The following is a 20,057-nucleotide window of genomic DNA, read 5'->3' on the forward strand; positions in this document are numbered from 1 at the left end:
AGGTTTAATAAAGCCACAGTATGAAAAAAATATTTTATTTTCTCTTTGTTTTAGGCTTGGTATTTGGCCTCATATGATTCTGACGGTTCCATTAAAATAACTAATGCATACTTCATAATTGCAATCATTTGCAATAATGCAATTATTGAATTTGCATCCTCCCTTCAGCTTGTGATACAATGTAATTCTGTTTATATTCTGACATGGACTGAGTTTTCTTACATATATTAAAAGATTTTTTTGTTAATTGTAAAATGTGCAATAAGCCAAACTTAGTATTTAAATTGAATAGATCTAATGCTTCCAAGCATGTGTATGGTTTTCGATATCATCCACATAATTATCTTCTATGACCATAAATACAAATGTTAATGCCTTATCATTGACCTTAACATTCCATCAACATACTCGGACCCAGAGCCGGCCCTACTATAGGGCAAACAGAGCAGCCGCTCCAGGTGCTAAGTCCTAGGGGGTGCCTCAGTGGTAAAGAAAATTAAAGAAAAAAAATTTTTTTTTTACTTTTTGATATTTTGATTGCGATCATGTGGCCAGTATGTGAACGGCCTTATCTGTTGTGATACGTGCAGGTCGAGTGCGTGGGCAGAGTTCCACCCCCACCTCAGTTACATTACCAGTGTTGCCACCACAGGCGCTGTCATTTTAGTTGGCGCATCCATTTCAAAGCGCCAGCACTGCCGAGCATGTTCCCGCGCTTTCTGCATGAATTTCACTTGTCAGCTGACGTGTGAGTAAGTATTTTTTTATTCGTTAAGATATTCTTTCTTACTTTACAGAGATATCTATGAGATGTACTGTCCTGTACCTACTTTGTATTATAAAGGGCGTCCCAAAATTTATGCAAGATTTGAATTAAATAGAAAACAGTTTTTTTTAAAATTATAATTTCTTTATTGAATCATAAAGTACTGTACCTTAGGTCGACTCTTGCAGAAGACAAGCTTTCTGATCTAGCCTTGCTGTGCATTGAAAATGATATAGCTGACATTATCGTATGAGGAGATCATAAAAAAATTTGCAAGTGCAAAAGTTCGTAAGCAGCGATTTAATTAAAACTTGTTCTCCAGGTGATTTAAGTAGTTTATTATTGTTGTTATTATTAGGAGCCTGTAGCCTGAATAGTTAAGAATTTTATAAGTATCGTTACATTAATTAGTGAACATAATAAATAAGTACCGATACCAAAGTTGATAATGCTTATTGATCTTGTCAATGAATATTGACTGAATTTTCATTTACTAGTTAGTAAAATAATACCAATGAGTGATTTCATTATAAAAGTAATATTTGTGATAAAGAAATGTACCTTAATCCTACATATATATATTTTTTCATTCTATATGAACTGTTCCTATAGGTACTGTGAGGAGTGCAGTGCCAACGAGTACGGCTGTTTTCAATCGACAAATTAGACAGATACTTAATTAAGATGTTGTTGAGATCTTCCAAGTTACTTCTTTGCATGTATCACTGGTATATATCAGGGACAACCAAGGGGGTGCCATAATAGGATCTTGCTCCATCCTAAGACTTGCCTCGGGCCGGCACTGCTTGGACCATATCCCGGGGGTATCTCTTTCACAACTAACAAACTAAAATTTGTAAAGTGTTCATTTTCTTATAGTATCAGTCTCATAGTCTGTTACAAAAGTAAATTTATTGTTACAATTTGCATACATGTCCTCCGTTAAAAGTCTACAGGTAAGCGAGAACAAAGATAGATAGAACAAAAGAACATTAGGAGAACACGAGTATAAAGATAATACAAAAAAATACAATTTCATAACAGTTCCTCATTAGCATTACAATATTAACAAACAAACAAATTATTGGTAATGTGACTTTTTTAGAAAAGAAAGCAGATTAGGCAGTTAAAGGATATTGCTACATTAATTAGAATATTAGTGGATAATGTACAGCAGTGAGCTAAATACAATGATCTAAATCAATTTCATCGGTTTGTTTTCATCTGTCTTTTCCATATTTCAGTTTTTAGATATAAAATATCAAAAATACATAAACATTATAAAATATAGTAGAGAGTTGGAAATCGGAATCAATTGGGGACTGGGGTTGTTCAGATTAGTGATTTGTTCGGATTACCGATTATGTATGAAAAAATATTTTAACCTATCTGATGTTGAAATTTTTCTCCGTTGCGTGTTGCTTTGTGTTGAATTTTCATCGATTTTAAGCTTAACAAAAATTTTTATAATAATAATCAAGGCTATTGTATCGTTAAAAATTATTTCTTTATTTTGTACAAACAAACTAAATATATTGAAAAATATAAAAACAAAAAAATTATACTTTAGAAGTTAATCTAGTATCAAAAACGTTCAATTCAGCACAACACAGTCCGACTGGAGAGCTTTCGGTTAACCGACGTTTCGGTTGACTGGTTTTCGGATAAACGATGCTCTACTGTACTTGATAATTTTTTCTTAATCATAAAAAGACACTTCATGCCAACAATCAAATAAAATAATTAACACAACAATGTTGCGACATTGCAGTCGTGATTTATTAGCATAACTAAGAGTTACTTGCTAGTAATTTTGACAGCTTATGGCCACCATCCTCAGGTGAAAAAGAAATCGAATACAATTAATTTTCAAACGTTCAGTTTTTGAATGGACTTTTTAAAATTATTCAAGTGACATTGATGGAATACAGAACAAATTGAAATTAAATTGAAATATTTTCAAAAAATTATAGAAGTACATAGTAATTGATGTCATATTTTCCAAAAACACTTAAAAAAGGAATTTAGTAAGCCATATATGGTTCTGGTACACGTGTGAATACAAAATTACAAATTAAATCGTTTGAATGACGTTACCCACAGTTATGGGATTTCTATGGTTGGTGTATTGAATGGTGTTACAGCAGATATATAGAGGTTCTCTCATATAAATAACTCTCTTTGATCATTGCACCACTTAAGTAATTTGGTGTGTGCCCACAGTGATGGATAATCCTGGTCCAGTATCCTTTTAGATAACTCGGTTGCTGGTCTGTTGTTTTTAATATCATCTTGATGTTCCAGGATACGGGACTAGCATTCTAGTAGTAGCCCCAATGTAAACAATTTGCTCTCCCGATAGTACGTGTTGTAACGGAATTTTGTAGACCCCTGATTTTTCATTTAATGTGAGTGTGTCTCTATCATTACATAACACTCTTTTGCAGTGTAGGTTGGGGGGCTACAGGCAAAGTAAAGCCATGCTTTTTAAAAAGATGTGCTATTCTCTGCAGTATAGGGCCCAAAAATGGTATTGGGGTTTATACTATCCTCAGTTTATCTTTGTTGTGGAGGTAAGACTGCAGAAACAACTTGTTTTTGACCTGGTTATAGAGATAACAAAACCTGGAAGGAAAACAACCAGCATTGTGCACTGCCCTATTAATAAGTTATAATTCTTTGTTTACTAATGTCTGGGTGGATGGGAGAAGGAGTGCTCTGCGAATAAAAGAATTTCAGAATTTACAAAGTGTGAAGGCTGGAATGCAGTTGTGGGAACAATATGTGGCATCCTGTTGTTTTTATTGTATACAGAAAATAGCAGTTCAGGTAATCTATATATTTACAGATCTAAACAAAGAGATTTTGGCATTTAGTTCTTCCACAGTAAAGTTGATAGTTGGATATATAGAAGCTAACATATGAATAAAGACATGTAATTTTTCTGTAGAGCCATCCCGTGCAAGCAAGATATCATCTACATATTGTAAATACAGGACTGGATAGTGAACACCCAAAGGGGCATTGAAAATACTATATTCTATATTCTTCATGATCTCTGCCAAAATCGGTAAGAGGGAAAACCTATTGACACTTCCTGGTTCTGTCTGTATACTTCCATTGAATTGAAAATAATTGTTTTCTGTGATGAGAAAGAGACCCTCTTGTAAATGTAACACTTGTGACACTGGGTATCCAGAGCTAAGTAGCAGCACATTTACAAGTTTGACTGCTTCAATATGTGGCACCAATGGATATAAGGAAACCATGTCAGTTTTATACAAGTGGTATGAGCAATTGGGCAGATTCTTTGACTTGATGACAGAGGGTGGAACTAAAGCTGTAATTTGTTTCACTAGTGTTGTCTCTAGGAAGTATGTGGGGTGTGAGAACATTTATTAACCAAAGGTCTTAAGGGTCATGCAGGTTTATGAGTCTTTACCACGAAGAACAATCTTGGTCAAGCAACATTTGTTGGCAGATTGAGAGGCCCTACTAATGAAGCTATCATTCCTGGAGTGCTATGACCTTATGCGTCTTCCTTAGTATAGTCACCGTTGGGTTTTCTTTTAATACAACAGACTTAGATTGCTCTAGGAATTCATCGGCTCTTGATAGGCAGTCCTAATTTTTACATAGCACAAATCTTTTATCTTTATCTGCAACTAACAGATTTAAATGATTATTTTCAAGAAACAATTTTACCATTTGAGCAGTCTGTATGTTCGATTTCTTGTCTTTGAACATCGCTGCGACACTATGCTAGTTATCATAGACAGCTCCAATTTTGGTTGTAATTCTGGACAGGTGTTCTTTATAGCAGCCATGGTGGGTGGAATGAGTTAAGAATAATCCAACTTCACAGTGGGTGTATGCTTTGACCCTCATAATAATATATGATGCTCACAATTCTTCAGATATAATCATAAACAATACAAGATTAGAAAAATATTTGTAAAACAATGCAAATGAAAGTAGATGAAAGAATAAAGATACTATACAATCTTTACTACTGAAAGTGCAGAAAAACTGTCTTTTGGCAGTGTTATAATTTTCAACCATAAAAATGAACACCAAAAGACAGTTTTAAAAAGTCTGTTCAAAAATGAATTGTATTAGATTTCTTTTATGCCTGAGGATGGTGGTTGTAAGTTGTCAAAAGTACTAGCGAGTACGTCTTAATTATGCTAATAAATTGTGATTGTAACACTGCAACACTGTTGTTAATTTTTATATTTGACTTTTTATTGCTCTTGCAAATGTGTTGAACATTTGCAAGAGGGTCTCTTTCTCATCACAGAAAACAATTATTTTCAATTCAATGGAAGTATACAGACAGAACCAGGAAGTGTCAATAGGTTTTCCCTCTTACCGATTTTGGCAGAGATCATGAGGAATATAGAATATAGTATTTTCATCCACAAGTAACTCATTTCTTTTTCTTCTTGTCAACACAATTTGCATTAATACAATGTGTTGAACATATGAAATACTGTTTTCATATTTTCTGTATTTTATTGTGAAAAACAGGAGAACAAATCTATTCACCTAAAACTGATTTCTGGGTTAATTTCTTTATTATTCTAGTGTTTTTGTGTTTCTACAACCCATAACATTAGCAATCAAAATCACGTCAAAGAAAATCAATTGGAAAATGTATTCTGTTAACAAACACCATCTTCTAACCCAAAAACACTAGAATAACAAAGATATAAACTGCAGAAAAGTAGTTCTGGGTGAATAAGTTGATACGGGACACTGGGAGTTGTCTTATACGTTAAAGGAGAACGAAATGCTACTTTGCTAACAAATAATGTTTTAAAGCAAAACCAAATTCTAAAATGGTTAGAAAATGTGACTTTAAAAACTTTAACATGAATTTTAATTTTAAAATATTGAATTCTTGTTTTCGTAGGAATTGGCAGTGACGATTATACAGAATTGGTGGAAAACAGTTCAGAGAAAGAGAGCATATCAAATACATAACACACTACAACTATAATTATGAACTTTTAAGAAAAAGATTCGTCATATAAAATTTTATATAATAAAAATGCAATTTTATCATCCTTTTTTATTTTATTTCAGTTAAATCTACATTTATCAATTTCATGTTTCAAAAGAGATCAATAGCTAATAATTCATGATTACGATGTTTATAATCAATTTTTGTGTAATTCGTCTTAGAACAGTTTAGAATTGTTTGACTTAACACATTAATTTGATCATAGATGCTTATAATAATATAATAGAAAATAATTGAATAGAAGAAAAAATAATTAAAATGATGGGAAAGAAGAGAATTAAGTGCGAGTTTTCCTTGGCATTGAAAAGTTTAAGTTTAACAAACAATATTTTTCATTTTCCATTATAAAATAACTATCAATCATATTGGTTGTCAATGACTACAAAAGTAATGCAATTCACAGATTTGTGTGTATGCGTAATAAATATATCTAGCGAATAGTTACTTCAAATACCAAATGAACAACTGGATTCTTTATGGGGCTATGAGGCTAAATAATTAGTAAGCAATTTGGCAGGAGGTAAGCTGTCTGTTCTTGTTAAATCTAATAATTTTAAATAAATAAAATTTAAATTTTAGAGTATTCCAGAAGAAATGTGTATGCGAGTACAATATAAACAAGTTACCATGAAGCGAGCAATGCTATAATATTGCAAATGCCATTTTTCTCTAAATGTTTTATTGAATTCTAAATGCAATGTTTTCTGCTGCAGAATAATAATGTGGCGATAGTGGCATTGTAAGTAGCTGTATTTTGAAGTTGAATTTATGTGGAGCCGTAACATTTAAGGCACTAGAGTGCAAGTCATGTGAGTTTTGGCACTTAAAACATATCAGCTTATATTTACATCATTTTGATATTCCAGAGAATTTTTAACTTACAAGTTAGTAAGCTTTTTATTCTTTGAATTCATGTCAATTTTACAATAATTTACTAGAAAAGTGTTTTTGGCATTTACAACATTATGGCATTGCATGCTTCAGTCTTATAAGCTGCAAGTGTGTAAGGCAGTTTTTACAGTTTTAATAAATGTTATGTTCATATAAAACATTTCAGAATTTAAGACTATAATAGTATAATATATATATAATAGTAATTACATTGTATTTGAGTTTATGGGCTTATCATACATATGAGACTATTATACTAAGTTACCATAGTATGTACAATTTAGACCATTTTATTATATATATATATATAATTGGGAAAGAAGAGGTTTAACACTATAATTACTATTTATGTTTACAGCCAAATGATCTGCCAAATTATTAGACTTTATTAAGGCCTTAATATAGCTTGATAATCTGGCTTAAATATAAACACTCAATCCAATAACCTAAATTTTAATGTTTAGTTTAGTGTAAATGGGTCATGAAATTTTTCGATTTAGGGAATTTTGGCAATGAAAAGTTTGAACGTACCATTGTGTTGAGTATGAGGTAACAGTGTAAGTCATTAAAATGGATATGGATTTATTTCTCCAATTAGTTGTGGCCTGCAGCACCCGCAGACTGTATAAAGACTATCCACAAACAATAAAAATGGGTATCATACGTTCAAGGCCAAGTTTTAGTTAATATATGACAAAGTTGCATGGGACATTGTTCATTAGTTTTTTTTTTATATTTGCAAAATAGGTTAAAAGTCATGAATTTTCTAGTGTTTGTTGATAATGGAATTTGGGGGGGGGCCCCTTGGAGCTAGGACAATGTGTTTCCCAAGCGGGGAAACATATTGTCCTATCTGAATTGTTTATCCAGCATGACAATGGCACTATGCGTGGATGCAATTGGATTGATTGGCATACTAGATCAATCCTGAAAAGAGGCATGCCTTATTAGGCACCTCGGGTACTTAAAAATAAAGAAATTCTCACGTATGGAAAAATCAACGATTTATTTGACTATTATTTTGTATACAATAATGACGGACCAAAAAACATTAATTTTGTTTCTCGTTTAAGCGTGGAAATTTAAATTTGGAGCCGTGAAAACAGTTATCGTCTTTACATACATTATTAAATGTTAACGTCTTCATAAAATTCAAAAAATAAAACAATAACAGGCATCTAAAAGCTATGTTTGCAACTAAAAAATTTTAACAATGACTAACAATTACAATTGAAATGGGATAGCACCATTCGGTTATAAATTCTATAAATCTATAACAACAAAATAATAAAAATTGGAGATCACTCAACACTATGTAGCAGTATCTAAAATTATTATACATATCCTTCCGATATGCTGGTAACTTTTTACAAAATTTCGGATGTTAACCTTTTAAATATCCCGATTAAAATGAAATTTACGACCTCGTGTACCCGACACGAGGTCGAACAACACAAAAGATACAATACGTACGTTCGCACCGTATTAGTCGTGTCAATATGACAGCAATACACGTTATCACAACACAGTAAATAAGCTGCATAATATGCTAGTTATTAAGGCCCGATCTTACTTTTATCAGAGTATTTTGCATGTCTTTCGAAACAGATGGAATGAACTTCTAAGGCAATTTTATAGATATGTACTTTTTGATTTTCTGGAACGTCAATTAGGCACGTTATAATAATTTATTTGAATATTTCCGTTCTTTCGACTGTCGCGATAGGATAACATACACATTACAAAACATCGGCACCATTATGGTAAATCGAAATGACGACAATCTTTTCCGTACGATGCGATTAGAAAAGTCATCGTGCCGATTCATATGGGCGGAGGGCCGTCTGGATATTTCAGCATGGGGTCGAACGATCTGGCAAAATTATTCGTAAGCACGCAGCTGAAATCGTTTTCTGACATGGGAACCAGACTGGCTATGCCCAACAGCAACAGCATGAGTCCCTGGATGGGTAATGATGCCCTTGCCACTCGAGACAAATATCGGTAACAACGGTTCAGTCTTGATCGTTCTACTTCAGATTCTCTCAAACTGAAAGAATTAGAATATTAAAAATATATATAGTGAAAGTAGATAAAAGTTATCAGATTGTAAAGATGTTTTTTAGACATTTTGATTTTTTGTAGAAATGATGACTGAAATTTCTAGAATATTTTTTCCAATGTAGAGTAACCAAAGGGTGTTTCATCACATATTTTGTTAGAAATAAATGCATCAGCAACTTCTGACTATATGAAACTTAGCCACACAAAGCACAGTGTTTATCATGTCATTGCAGATGACATCAAAAGTCACCATAATGTTTTTTAAAGATTTCACAGGTGAGTAAAGGTCAACCAGCTGTTGCAGATGTCAAAGGACAGACAATGCCAAACAAATGCTTTCTGCGCTATAACGAGGGAGCTGTTTCCAACCAAATTGCTGTCATGGAAGAAGTATTGTGGCCAACTGGATCATTTGAACACCAAGATCAAAGAACTTTGTTAATTTTTTGACAAAGTCCAATACCACCACAACACTGTACCAGTGCACAAGCAAAGATGATCTTAGAGAAGCTGGTCAACCTAGGCTAGGAGGTCCTACTTCATGTATTTCATGTCCTGCAGAATCATATTGCCCATATACAGTTCAATGACACTATGCAATGCTCAAAACTTTCTTCAAAGAAAATCCATGGTCATTCTATGTTCATGGGATTGAAAAATTGCAGTAAAGGTGGTAAGATGTGGTTGTTATTGGTGGTGATTTGGAGGCCAAACTCTAACTGTTGTTGAGTTAACTGTCGATAAAGTTTTTTTTCAAAATGTGTACATTTCATCTTTACAGTCTGGTAAATATTTTATAGTAACAAGGCCAAGGTCAGAAAAAACATAAAATATATGAAAATAAAGATGCCAATAACCCATGTATACTATATGCACTTGTTGACAAAAAATTTATGCACCAAGGAGGTGGCATTGGAATTGAATGAAATGATGACAGTAATGAGTAAATACAATATTGTAGCAAAGGAACAATTTCAAGGCACTTTTAGTACCTTATAAAACCTTCTCTTACCTGGATATGTGTAACTATGTATATAAACAGGCATGAAGGATACAGGCAACATATGCTAATAAAAGATTTGCCCACAGATGGTACAGCTGTTGTTTCCAGTCCTGCATACTTACAGTAGTAGATGGCCAAAGCTGGCATCCCTGGTGTGCTGAGCTGGGAAAGCTGCGTGTCACTAAACATCAAAGACGAGATTAAAGGACTCGCCAGTACTTCTGCACGTGTTAACATGGTGGCTGTCAGTTTCCAAACAAAATCGAAATCTGTTGTCGCAGCATCTCTACAGAAAAAGCAGATGACAACAGGGAATGGCAGAATGTGTAGAAGTTGCCGTGAATGCAAACTTTCCTGTGTTAGTCACTTGCCAATGGTATGGGAAGAGACGGGGTTCTGTAGCAAGACTTTCACCTGACTCTGGATGGGGGACAAAGATGCCATTGCAACTGTTCATGCTTATCTCAATCAGATGTTCACCTCTCTTCCCCTCAGGTATCCACTGCCCCCAACACAGAACAGATAGTGAGCAATTTGGTGAAATGCCCAGCCTAATGATTCAGTCTTTCTCAAATTTTCTTAGTTATGTATAATGATTTTAACTGCATCAGAAAGGCATACCTGGCATTCAAAATTGTAAACTTTTTATACAGTATACTGGGATAGCAGTTTTAAGATATTCTGGTGGCATTACCTGGCATGCAATCAGACCAAAATTGTAATCATGTACCATAGCTATGGGTTAAGTTTTGCAGTAATCAGGCAATTCTATCTGGGTGCATAAACTTTTTTGTCAACAAATGTGTTTTCTGTAAAATGGTTAGTTTTCATCATAAAACATTTTACTAACTTGATTTGTTATCTAATCAATGTGTCTAATTATAAAACATAAAAATAGTTTTTTCACCATTTTTGTTTAGATGAGGAATTTAAGTCTTACAGTATGTGTTATACACTAGATCAGAAAAATTACTACTACAAGACACAACTTTCAATGTGTGCTTATTAACTTGTGATATAAAAATAGCAAAACAAAGCTAATGCATACTACATTGGCTTTACTACACAAAGTATAGACACAAACCTTGCACCAAGCTATATCTTGCTTCTGCACTTCTGCTACTTAATAACTAAATGCAATTGCACTAGAGTATAGGTAATCAGTAATACGCTAGTTGGAGGATACCAAGCATCCCTAGCTTTCCTTCACGTGGGTGCAAATTCCATCTTAGGTCCTACAAAAGATAATGGCATAGTATTTCAAGATCAGAAGAAAACATTTCTTTTTATTTTTGGTTGGTCTGGTTAAAATACTCAAAAGAGAAATGGCTGCATATCTCTGTATGACTTGGAACACCTAAGCTCAAGGGCATGCAGTGAAACCTCAGTTTCACCACTTATTTTTTGACTGTGTCCAGTCATTTCCCCTGTGGATATTTTAGCTGAATAAAAAAACATTTTATACTGATCTCGAGACACACTGCACTATTGCAATTTAAAGTAATTGCAGTCTTTCATAGGACCCGTCCTTATGTGAAGGGGAGTTAGGGTGCACGAAGTCCAAACCAATGAAAATCGATTACTTACACTCCCAGTGCAATTGCGTAATTGGATAGCCGAAGCAAGATGTAGCTTAGTACAGTGTTTGTGTATATTCTGTTTGAAAGCAATTATATATAGAGTTTAATATTTTACTGTTTGCTTTTATTGTACTGTATTTAATAATATCCACAAAGGATTGTTGCAAATAGACATTCAATTGATTTTTGAGTAATCAAGTAGGAATAATAATTAAAGCCAAATGATTGCTGGATTATATTGGGCTATATTATTATTACTACTATTAATTAAATGCTAAGTAATTTGACACTAGAGGCAGATGTTAGGTGCCATCTCTTGCTAAATTATAATTATTAAATTTAACAAAAAGATGGCACATAATCAATTTGGCATTAGAAGCAGGTGTTATGTGCCATCTTTTGCTAAATTTAATAATTATAATTTAGCAAGAGATGGCACCTAACATCTGCCTCTAGTGTCAAATTACTTAGCATTTAATTAATAGTAGTAGTAATATTAGAGTTCAATGTAGTCTGGCAATTGTTTGGCTTTAATATATAACTATTGGGTTTAAGATTTCTATATTTGTAGGATTAATAATTTTATTATAACTGAGATTAACATGCTTCTATTTGGAAGTAGTAGTAGTTTGATTGTTAATTTTTATTTTTCAAATTATATGATTATTAAATTTGACCTATATTCATAAAATCAGTGCCTGTCAAATATAAATTTTGATGATATTATTATTATTATATCAAAAGTGCAAGATGAAATTCTACATATTTATAGTATGCTTGTATAGATACAATTTCTACAAATTATCTGTATTTTCAAGTTCATTTTTGGAAGGTGTAAAAAAAGTTTAAGCTGTTACCCCTTAAATATTTAATTTTGTCTTGGATCTGATATCCCCAATACAGCACAATTTTAAACTTTCTGAATTCAAGCAAATAATTTTGTGAGAAAGCCCATTACATAAACAATGTGCAAAATATCAAGCTTGCAACTATATTATGATGAAGGATATTATTTAGAAAAAATGTCAAAGGAAATTTTTGAGTAAAAAAGAGAAAATAGACACATTAAAGTAATATGATTTTTTAAAATCGGAATAAACGGCATACGTTTTGTTATCCTCGGAGGTGTCTTTACTTCTCCCGAAATGACCGACCACTGCATTCTAGAGAATAGAAATAAAAAAGAAAACTAAATATAAAATTCTTTTACTTTAATCATGCATTTTAAATAAAACATGCATTTTAAATAAAACATGCAGTGCATAAGAAAAAAAAAAAAATTCTATACAAAGTTCTATTCTATTGTAATTCAGTAAGGTGGTCTCAAAATAATTGCGGCGACTATGTCAAGCAATAATTTAGTGTTGAATTTTCAATAATTCAAAGCAAAATGTTTTCTTTGGAAACAGAATTTAAAAAGTAAATAAATAATTATATGTATTTCTTTAACATTGTTTTTGCATATGAATGACTGTTATTGGAATTTAAGTTGTTGTTAAATCTATTATGATTAATTTGTATATCATGTTTACTTTTCAGCATTTACTATAATGGACACGACAAGGAAATTCTCTGTATCTTGTGTAAAATTATTCAAAATTAATTTTATATATTTTTGTGTGGACTGAAACACGAATGTTATATATTATTTAAAGCGTGTATCTTTTATAACACATTTGTAGGGTTATATACAGTATGTTCAAATTCCAACTGGAGTAGTTTGTTATGGAAAGAACAAAACTTTTAACAAATAATTAATTAAAAACAACTAATTTTTAGCTTTCTTTACATAATTTCTGTGACACAGATTTAAACTGAAAATGGTTGATTTAAAAAAAGCCAAAAATGTTATTTTTTAATTAAATATTTATTTACCTAAGAAATCAACATTTTTTGTTGTTTTCATAAATAGCTTTATATGCATGAGATTTTTTTTATTCGAGTAACTATTACTGAATAATTTAACGTTAACAGTAGTTGTAGTGTTTTAGCTTTTGTAGATGTTTTAAATCTTATTATCCAAATTATATCAAAAAATCAGAAATATTAAACGAAATTGAATGTTGTCAATTTGAAAAAATTTAGTAAAATTATGATTCCGACCGAGACGACTTACCTCTTCTTCCTTAGACTGCAAGAATACGTTTAATCTACGTATTTCTGCATCACATTTATCTATGAGTGACTGCAGACAATCGTTAACTTTATTTAGTTGCATTTGAATTTCGACAGTTTCGACTTCCTTTCCCAGAGATGATGCAATGGACGAAGGTATTGTTAAGTTACTGGCTGTCTGTTCAAAAGCCTTTATTTTTGGTTTACATCTTTCTAATTCTTGCTTAAGTTCCTATTAACAGAAATGTAGTGTTATTAGAGACTTTGTATAATATTGTAAAGATTAATCATAACTACAGGGTGAATCAAATGTAAAAAAATATTAACGTATGCTATAAATTTCTAAAGTCGTTTTGCTTTTCTCATGCCTACTACAATTTTTTGAAATCAGAAATTGGGGATTTTTGGCTCACCCTGTATAATTAAAAAAATATAGTAGTTTTTTAATGAAACAGAAGCATACTAGTAAAATCCTGAGTATATTTATTAAATAGTAATGTTAATTTGTTATAATTTAAGCTGATTCGATCAATTATTGCCCGAAGTCTAGTTTCCAAAATGTAAGACTTACTAAATATTTATTGTATTGAATGGATATTATATTATGATCAGCCATATTTCGTAAGGTTCCCATCTGATGGATTCGTTCTTCACTCATTTCAAGCCAAGAAACTAATTCTTGTAAAGTATTTTGAAAATCCGGACACTGTAGGAGGGCTTTCTGAAGTTCGTTTTGCCAAATCATAGCCGACTGACAAAGATTCTCCCAACGTTTATTTAAAACCTAAGTGTTAAAAAAATTAATGTGATGCAAATGAACTTGTAATATGATTTATTGAAATATTACAATAATAATAAATTTTAACCTTTAGCCTCGTTTGTAATTCTTCGGATTTAATTTCGTTTGTTGACGAAGTTAGGAATTTCTGAGTAAGCATATTTAAAGATAATATTGTAGGTTTGTACTTTATCATTTCCATGAGAAATTCCTGCAATGATTATTTTATTTTATATTATAGTAGCCAAAGAAATCTTAAAAAATTGATAATTTGTTGATGAATGTAAAATAGGCAATTAAAAAACTTCTTACTCTATGATTTTGTATCATTAATTCTAGTTTTGACATGTCTTTCTGAAAGAGTATCCATCCTGCTTGTCTTTTTTCTGCAGTATCTAACCAATCTTCCACTGCAGTTAAATCATCTATATATTGCTGCCACTGATGACGTGCCTGCTGTAGACGTCTGTCTTTCTCGATCGTTTTTGCTTCTAATATTTCCCACCGCGATATTATGCCCTGAGCATGGTTATAATGGGAGGTGGTTGCCTGTGACAAACCTTCTTCTTCGCATTGTAATAGACTGTTGAAATGTTTCAGAATGTCGATACTGCATCGGCAAGTGGCTAGAAGTCTAGACTAAAATTTTAACGTTTAAAATGTAATTTTTCAAAGATTAACATCAAAAAACATATTTTTGTAAATTAATTTTCACTTTATTTTTCTTATCTTAACTTACATAATTATGAGAGACAATTTCTGTTTCAAATCCGATCGGTGTTTGACTACGAATAGCTTCTTCTGTGATTCCTAATTTTTCTTCTGTTTCTTTCAAAGCAATTTTCAGTTCATCTAATACACTAATTTCTTCTTTTTCAATTTCTTGATGTAGTTCAAGGTTTACAACTGCTAAGTATAAAGAAATTTGTTAAACTTTTAAGAATAATGAATAAAAATTATTTGCTTCTGGATCTGTCTTTGTTTCTAGTATAAATCTTAAGGTGATAATATTTTTATTTGTGCAATGAAATGAACAATTGCTTTAATAACGATTTTAAAATTATTTTATTATTGTTAATAAAAATATTATGGGACAATTAGACCTCTATCATCCTCTTTAGATCTGTTTCTATCTACAAACTATTTGTTCTAGATCAAATTCAAATGAAACTTCCAAGTTCTGTTAAGTTCAAAAGAGTAAATTTTTCTCATATAAAATGTTAAGTAAACTGAAATCCTTGTTCAACCAGAAAAATGGATTCACTTAAGAGTTTTTCAAATGCATCTCATGGAAAAAAATTACACTAGGAAATGCACAAAATTTCATGTTATTGCACACGACTTTGGGCTATTTTGAACACAGATTTTACAATTTTCTTATGTAGTTATCTGGCAACAATCAGCAAGATCAATACATGGTGATACTGTAAGTCTTGAGTTTAGGTATGGTTTTAGATCTACAAATACCATACAAGTTTTCTTTAAAAACTTCTTAAAATTTTACCATATTTAAACACAGAATTTATTTATTTTTTAAATCTTCAAAATTTAAATTGTAAACATTTTTCCTCTTCCACTAATATCTAGAATTGATGCTTGAGAATCTTACAGTTCATGCAATTGAAATACAATAGTGACTGATTAAATTAACTCACGATGTCTCTACTGAATACAAAACATTTAGTTTCTCAAGCTAACGTTGTAACTAAGATATTAGTATAATTTTAAAAGTTTATGTTCTATTATTTATATAAGGAAAAAAAGACAAGTGAAAATATATACTAACTAGGATTCTCTAAACTTTTAACATCAGATGATTCATAAGTTTCTGCTGACTCGGTAATAATTGTTGGTATAGGAAGATTTAGAATTCGATTTTCATTTACAGATACCTCAGTTTTTATCTATAAAAATTTTAAAGGTATATTTTTATTATTTTCATATCACATTTTAAGTACAATAATATATATCATAAAATATATATCGATACCTCATTGCTATCTATCATTTCTTTTGATAAATCTCTGTCTTTATCATTGGTATCATCCTAAAAAATTAAAAATATGGATTAGAGTCTAATTATTATTATTATTGAACATTTTATCAATGATCTAATTTTGAATTATGATGATGAATTAAACTTCTTAAATGAGGTGAAATAATATATAAATGTTTAAAAAAAAATTAACATGAAGCAATTACTATTTCATTTGCTTTCTGCTGTAAAATGGACAGTCGCGAAAACAATTGATCCCAATACTGTTGAACGTTTTGTACTAATTCTTCTGCCCTCGTACTATCCGAAGGTTCGCTTCTTTGTTGTAAATATACCGATAACTGATACAGAGAATTCTTTTCCTCTTTATAATCTTCAACTTCTTTCAGATGATTCTGAAATTAATAAAAGAAATCGTGAATAGTGTAAATTCCTTTGACTATAAAGCATTGTATTCTTTAATAAAACTTGAACTTCATTTGCAATTTAACAAATTTATTAATAATGAATGAACAGCTCAATAAAATTTTACTTATAATCATATATAATATAACACAAAACAGTGTTATGAAAAATATTTTAATAATTAAACTTTATTTACTAATATAGTATATTGATTACATTATAACTGACATTTAAAAGTAGAAAAAGAATGGTTTCAGGTTTATTTTATTTATTTTTTAAAAGAAGTTCAAAGCTTTTATAATGAAATATTGTATGCGGTAAAAATAAATGTTTAACTTGAATATATGTATATTCAAGGCGATAATAAGTCTCTCCTCAGCCAATTATTTCAAAGAACAATCACTGTAGATGTTTTGCCGATGCATACTATGTTGGACGTGTGCTAAATGATGGTGCAGATTTCTACTCCTCCAGTCCTACTATTGGAAAGGGCTGTTGTAATCTATGCCCCTAATGAAAATAGGTTAATACTGTCAATTAAAAAGTTGTAGCACATGGAAAGGTATGTACTATTAATTTTAGTGAATTCTGAAATATCAAATGGAATCCTGGAAGGATTTGTCAAATATGACACGTACAGTATATCCCTCACTCATTCATGAATACAATGTGGGAGTGGTCAAATGTGCAGTTAGCAGTGATATGATGATCAAGTTAATGCTGTTTTATTTTCAATGTCTGATCACTTCCTATCAGAGTGGTGGAGCAAATATAGGGCCAAATTTGGTAATCTTCAATAGCTAGTTAGGAGGAGAGAGATTACCCCCAACAAATAATTCCACTGTCAAACTTTCTACCATTTTCCTTAAGTTGTAAATGTGAGGACTCGTTGGATTTTCTTGAAGTGGGTCCTTTTTATTCTAGCTGAGACCAAAGTACTGAGATTCACTACATTGGAAATGACTGTGTAGAGTCTAAATTGTGTAATTTGTTCTCCAAATGAATGAGAGAGTACAAAAGAGTACTTGCAACATATTATTACACAGATGGCTTTTGTAAGACAATGTTCTTTCTTATTCTGTAACAATGGAACAGTAGTTCTTTCCATTTCAAAAACATGTTCTATCTTTCTGTTTACATTCTATTGTAAGTTAACCTGACAATGTTCATTTAGTTTATTAAAGTTTTTCCCAGCTGGATATTTTTGGTTTCAGTGTGCAGAAGCAGCGTAAGGCGTGGGCGACGTGGGCCACCCCCTATGGCCTCGTGCCTCGAAGGTTTATTCATTACTTAAAAGCCGTGAACGCAACGAAAAAATTTTACTTGTCATAAAACAATAAATATCTTGACATACCAAATTTATTTAGTCTAGCAATGTTTACTGGCGTTGCGTTGCTATCGTGGAGAATCCCCGCCAGCCAGAGCTGGGCATTTCCTGTTCTGTTTGTTTACGTTACTTTCATGCTGGATTCGAAAAATACTCGTCTGATGCTCGTCAATTTATTGAGAATAGTAGTTATGAACTGCCTAAAGGCTTTAAAAATGAAAGGGTAGCCAAAAAGAAAAGGATGTTCGATTATGAAGGCAGAGATCAACCTATACAGTCTCCCAAAAGCTGGTATGAAACAGATTTTTTTAACACCATGATTGATTCTATAATAAGTAATATGGATTTGTGTCTTTAAATTAACATTTTGAAAATTTTGGTTTTCTCTATGATCTAAGCAAGTTAGAAAATATTCCAAAATAGCAAATATTAAAAAACTGTCAAGATTTACACTCAGTCCTGCGAGAGGGTGGGAGCAGTGACTTCCAACCTTACGAATTATATGAAGAATTACAAACAATGATCTCAAATTTACCCACCTTCATTAAAGATGTGAAACAGCTTCTCCGATACATAACAGAAAATAACTCGAAAGAAATTTACCCAAATATTTACATTGTTGTTCGAATTTTGTTAACAATACCGGTAAGTACTGCCTACGCTGAAAGGAACTTTTCAAAATTAAAACTAATAAAAAATTATTTAAGAAATACAATGGGTCAGGAAAGACTTTCAGCTTTTGCAGTTTTATCTATTGAAGCGTATATAGCAGAGGTGGGCAAGCAAGAGTTCAGTGGGAACTGAAATGTAGGTTTTGCAAAATGCATGGGAGCCGCAGTTCTGTACTGCCATGGCAGATAGTATAGTAAGGCAGGGAAGGATAGGGTGTCCCCCATCCAGATGGAGAACTTGGAAATAAATTACTAAATATTACATATATATACTTACACATATTCACAAAATTGTAGAAATAAAATTGTAAAAAAAAAAAATAAAAAGCAGAAATTAACACTTTCAGCAAGAACCACATGTAACTCAAAAAGAGCCGCATTTGTCCATGTCTGGTATATAGCATCTAAGCTGAATTACGATACAATTATTAAAGAGTCCAGTAAGGCTAAAAGCAGGAAATTTCTGTTTCTTTAATTCTTTTTTTTTTAATTTTTTTTAAATGTTAGTCAAAAATATAGTTTGCATTTTTATGAATAAAAATTTGACAGTTTCAACTGCTTTTTATTTTATAAAATCTGTCTTCTTGCACCACCAGAAGGTGGCGCAAGAAGACAGATCATTTCGTGGGCAGGGTACATTTTGCGAGGCCTTCTGGCCTCACGAAATGTACCCTGCCCACATCAAATTTAGGTCTTTCCCCGCCACTGTCAGTGTGTTTAATGGTTTCACATCCAGTATCATATTTATGCATGGCTTTGCCAGCCAAATCATATAGACAGTTATTTGACTGTGCTGAACTTCCCCAGAGTTGAACTTTTTACTACAGTGCAGATTCACAGGCTGTTTTATTTAACAGCATTTTATATTATCTATTAAATCAGATTATCTGCATATCTATATCACTGGAGGTAGCAGTAATTTGCACAATTGTTTTGCACATGCTGATATGAATACATAGGACAATCACTGCAGATCTTTTGCCAATTAGTTTTTGAAATAATAAAAATCTCTCCCCCAGACAATTAACATCTTGTATATTTAAATACATTTTTCCAAGACTTGCTACAATATAATTTTTAAATATTTTTAATTTAGTGATGACCTTTTTCAATATTGATGCAACATTCTAATATTAATTTTAGAATTACCAACATAAATAACATTCATTGCTTGAATACAGTGTAATCTCTGAATAGTGGACAATGTCAAGATCAAGAAGTTTGTCTGCTATTTAGAGGTGTCTGCTGATGGCTATACTTAACCTGGTCATGATGTAGTGGAGAATACAATGGATTACAAAAACATCAAATTTGCATTAGGAATGTGAATATACCAAAAAGTATACATAGCATATTTAATTAAAATATATATATAACATGTTGTTTATTTTTTCAGCTGTAAAAATTTCATTTTAATTGAATCTTGTTCGAATGT

At 31.6% G+C, this 20,057-nt stretch overlaps 2 protein-coding genes across 8 annotated transcripts in view; one reads left to right on the forward strand and one right to left on the reverse strand.

The window, feature by feature from the left end:
- LOC136968887 (uncharacterized) overlaps window positions 1–20,057 on the forward strand; it is a 75,080-nt gene that overhangs the window by 14,396 nt on the left and 40,627 nt on the right. The window contains exon 5 of one of the 4 annotated variants that reach the window (XM_067262949.1): window positions 5,682–5,823. The exons of the other annotated variants lie outside the window; for them this stretch is intronic. Within the exon in view, the coding sequence (XP_067119050.1) occupies window positions 5,682–5,768 (87 nt within the window). The 3' untranslated portion in view covers window positions 5,769–5,823. Of the gene's footprint in view, window positions 1–5,681; window positions 5,824–20,057 lie in introns of those variants that run through there. 4 annotated transcript variants of the gene reach the window in all.
- LOC136968886 (nesprin-1-like) overlaps window positions 7,671–20,057 on the reverse strand; it is an 83,669-nt gene continuing 71,282 nt past the window's right edge. For 3 of the 4 annotated variants that reach the window (XM_067262946.1, XM_067262947.1, XM_067262944.1), the window contains 10 exons: window positions 16,426–16,614; window positions 16,214–16,270; window positions 16,010–16,127; window positions 14,963–15,132; window positions 14,536–14,862; window positions 14,312–14,434; window positions 14,017–14,229; window positions 13,447–13,677; window positions 12,438–12,493; window positions 7,671–8,733 (listed from right to left, as the gene is read on the reverse strand). In XM_067262946.1, the coding sequence (XP_067119047.1) occupies window positions 8,508–8,733; window positions 12,438–12,493; window positions 13,447–13,677; window positions 14,017–14,229; window positions 14,312–14,434; window positions 14,536–14,862; window positions 14,963–15,132; window positions 16,010–16,127; window positions 16,214–16,270; window positions 16,426–16,614 (1,710 nt within the window). In that variant the 3' untranslated portion in view covers window positions 7,671–8,507. The remainder of the gene's footprint in view (window positions 8,734–12,437; window positions 12,494–13,446; window positions 13,678–14,016; window positions 14,230–14,311; window positions 14,435–14,535; window positions 14,863–14,962; window positions 15,133–16,009; window positions 16,128–16,213; window positions 16,271–16,425; window positions 16,615–20,057) is intronic. The other variant, XM_067262945.1, reaches the window with a different exon arrangement.

Source organism: Centruroides vittatus, unplaced genomic scaffold (genome assembly GCF_030686945.1).
Source record: "Centruroides vittatus isolate TY-2023 unplaced genomic scaffold, ASM3068694v2 contig_165, whole genome shotgun sequence".
In the NCBI taxonomy this organism is placed as follows: domain Eukaryota; kingdom Metazoa; phylum Arthropoda; class Arachnida; order Scorpiones; family Buthidae; genus Centruroides; species Centruroides vittatus.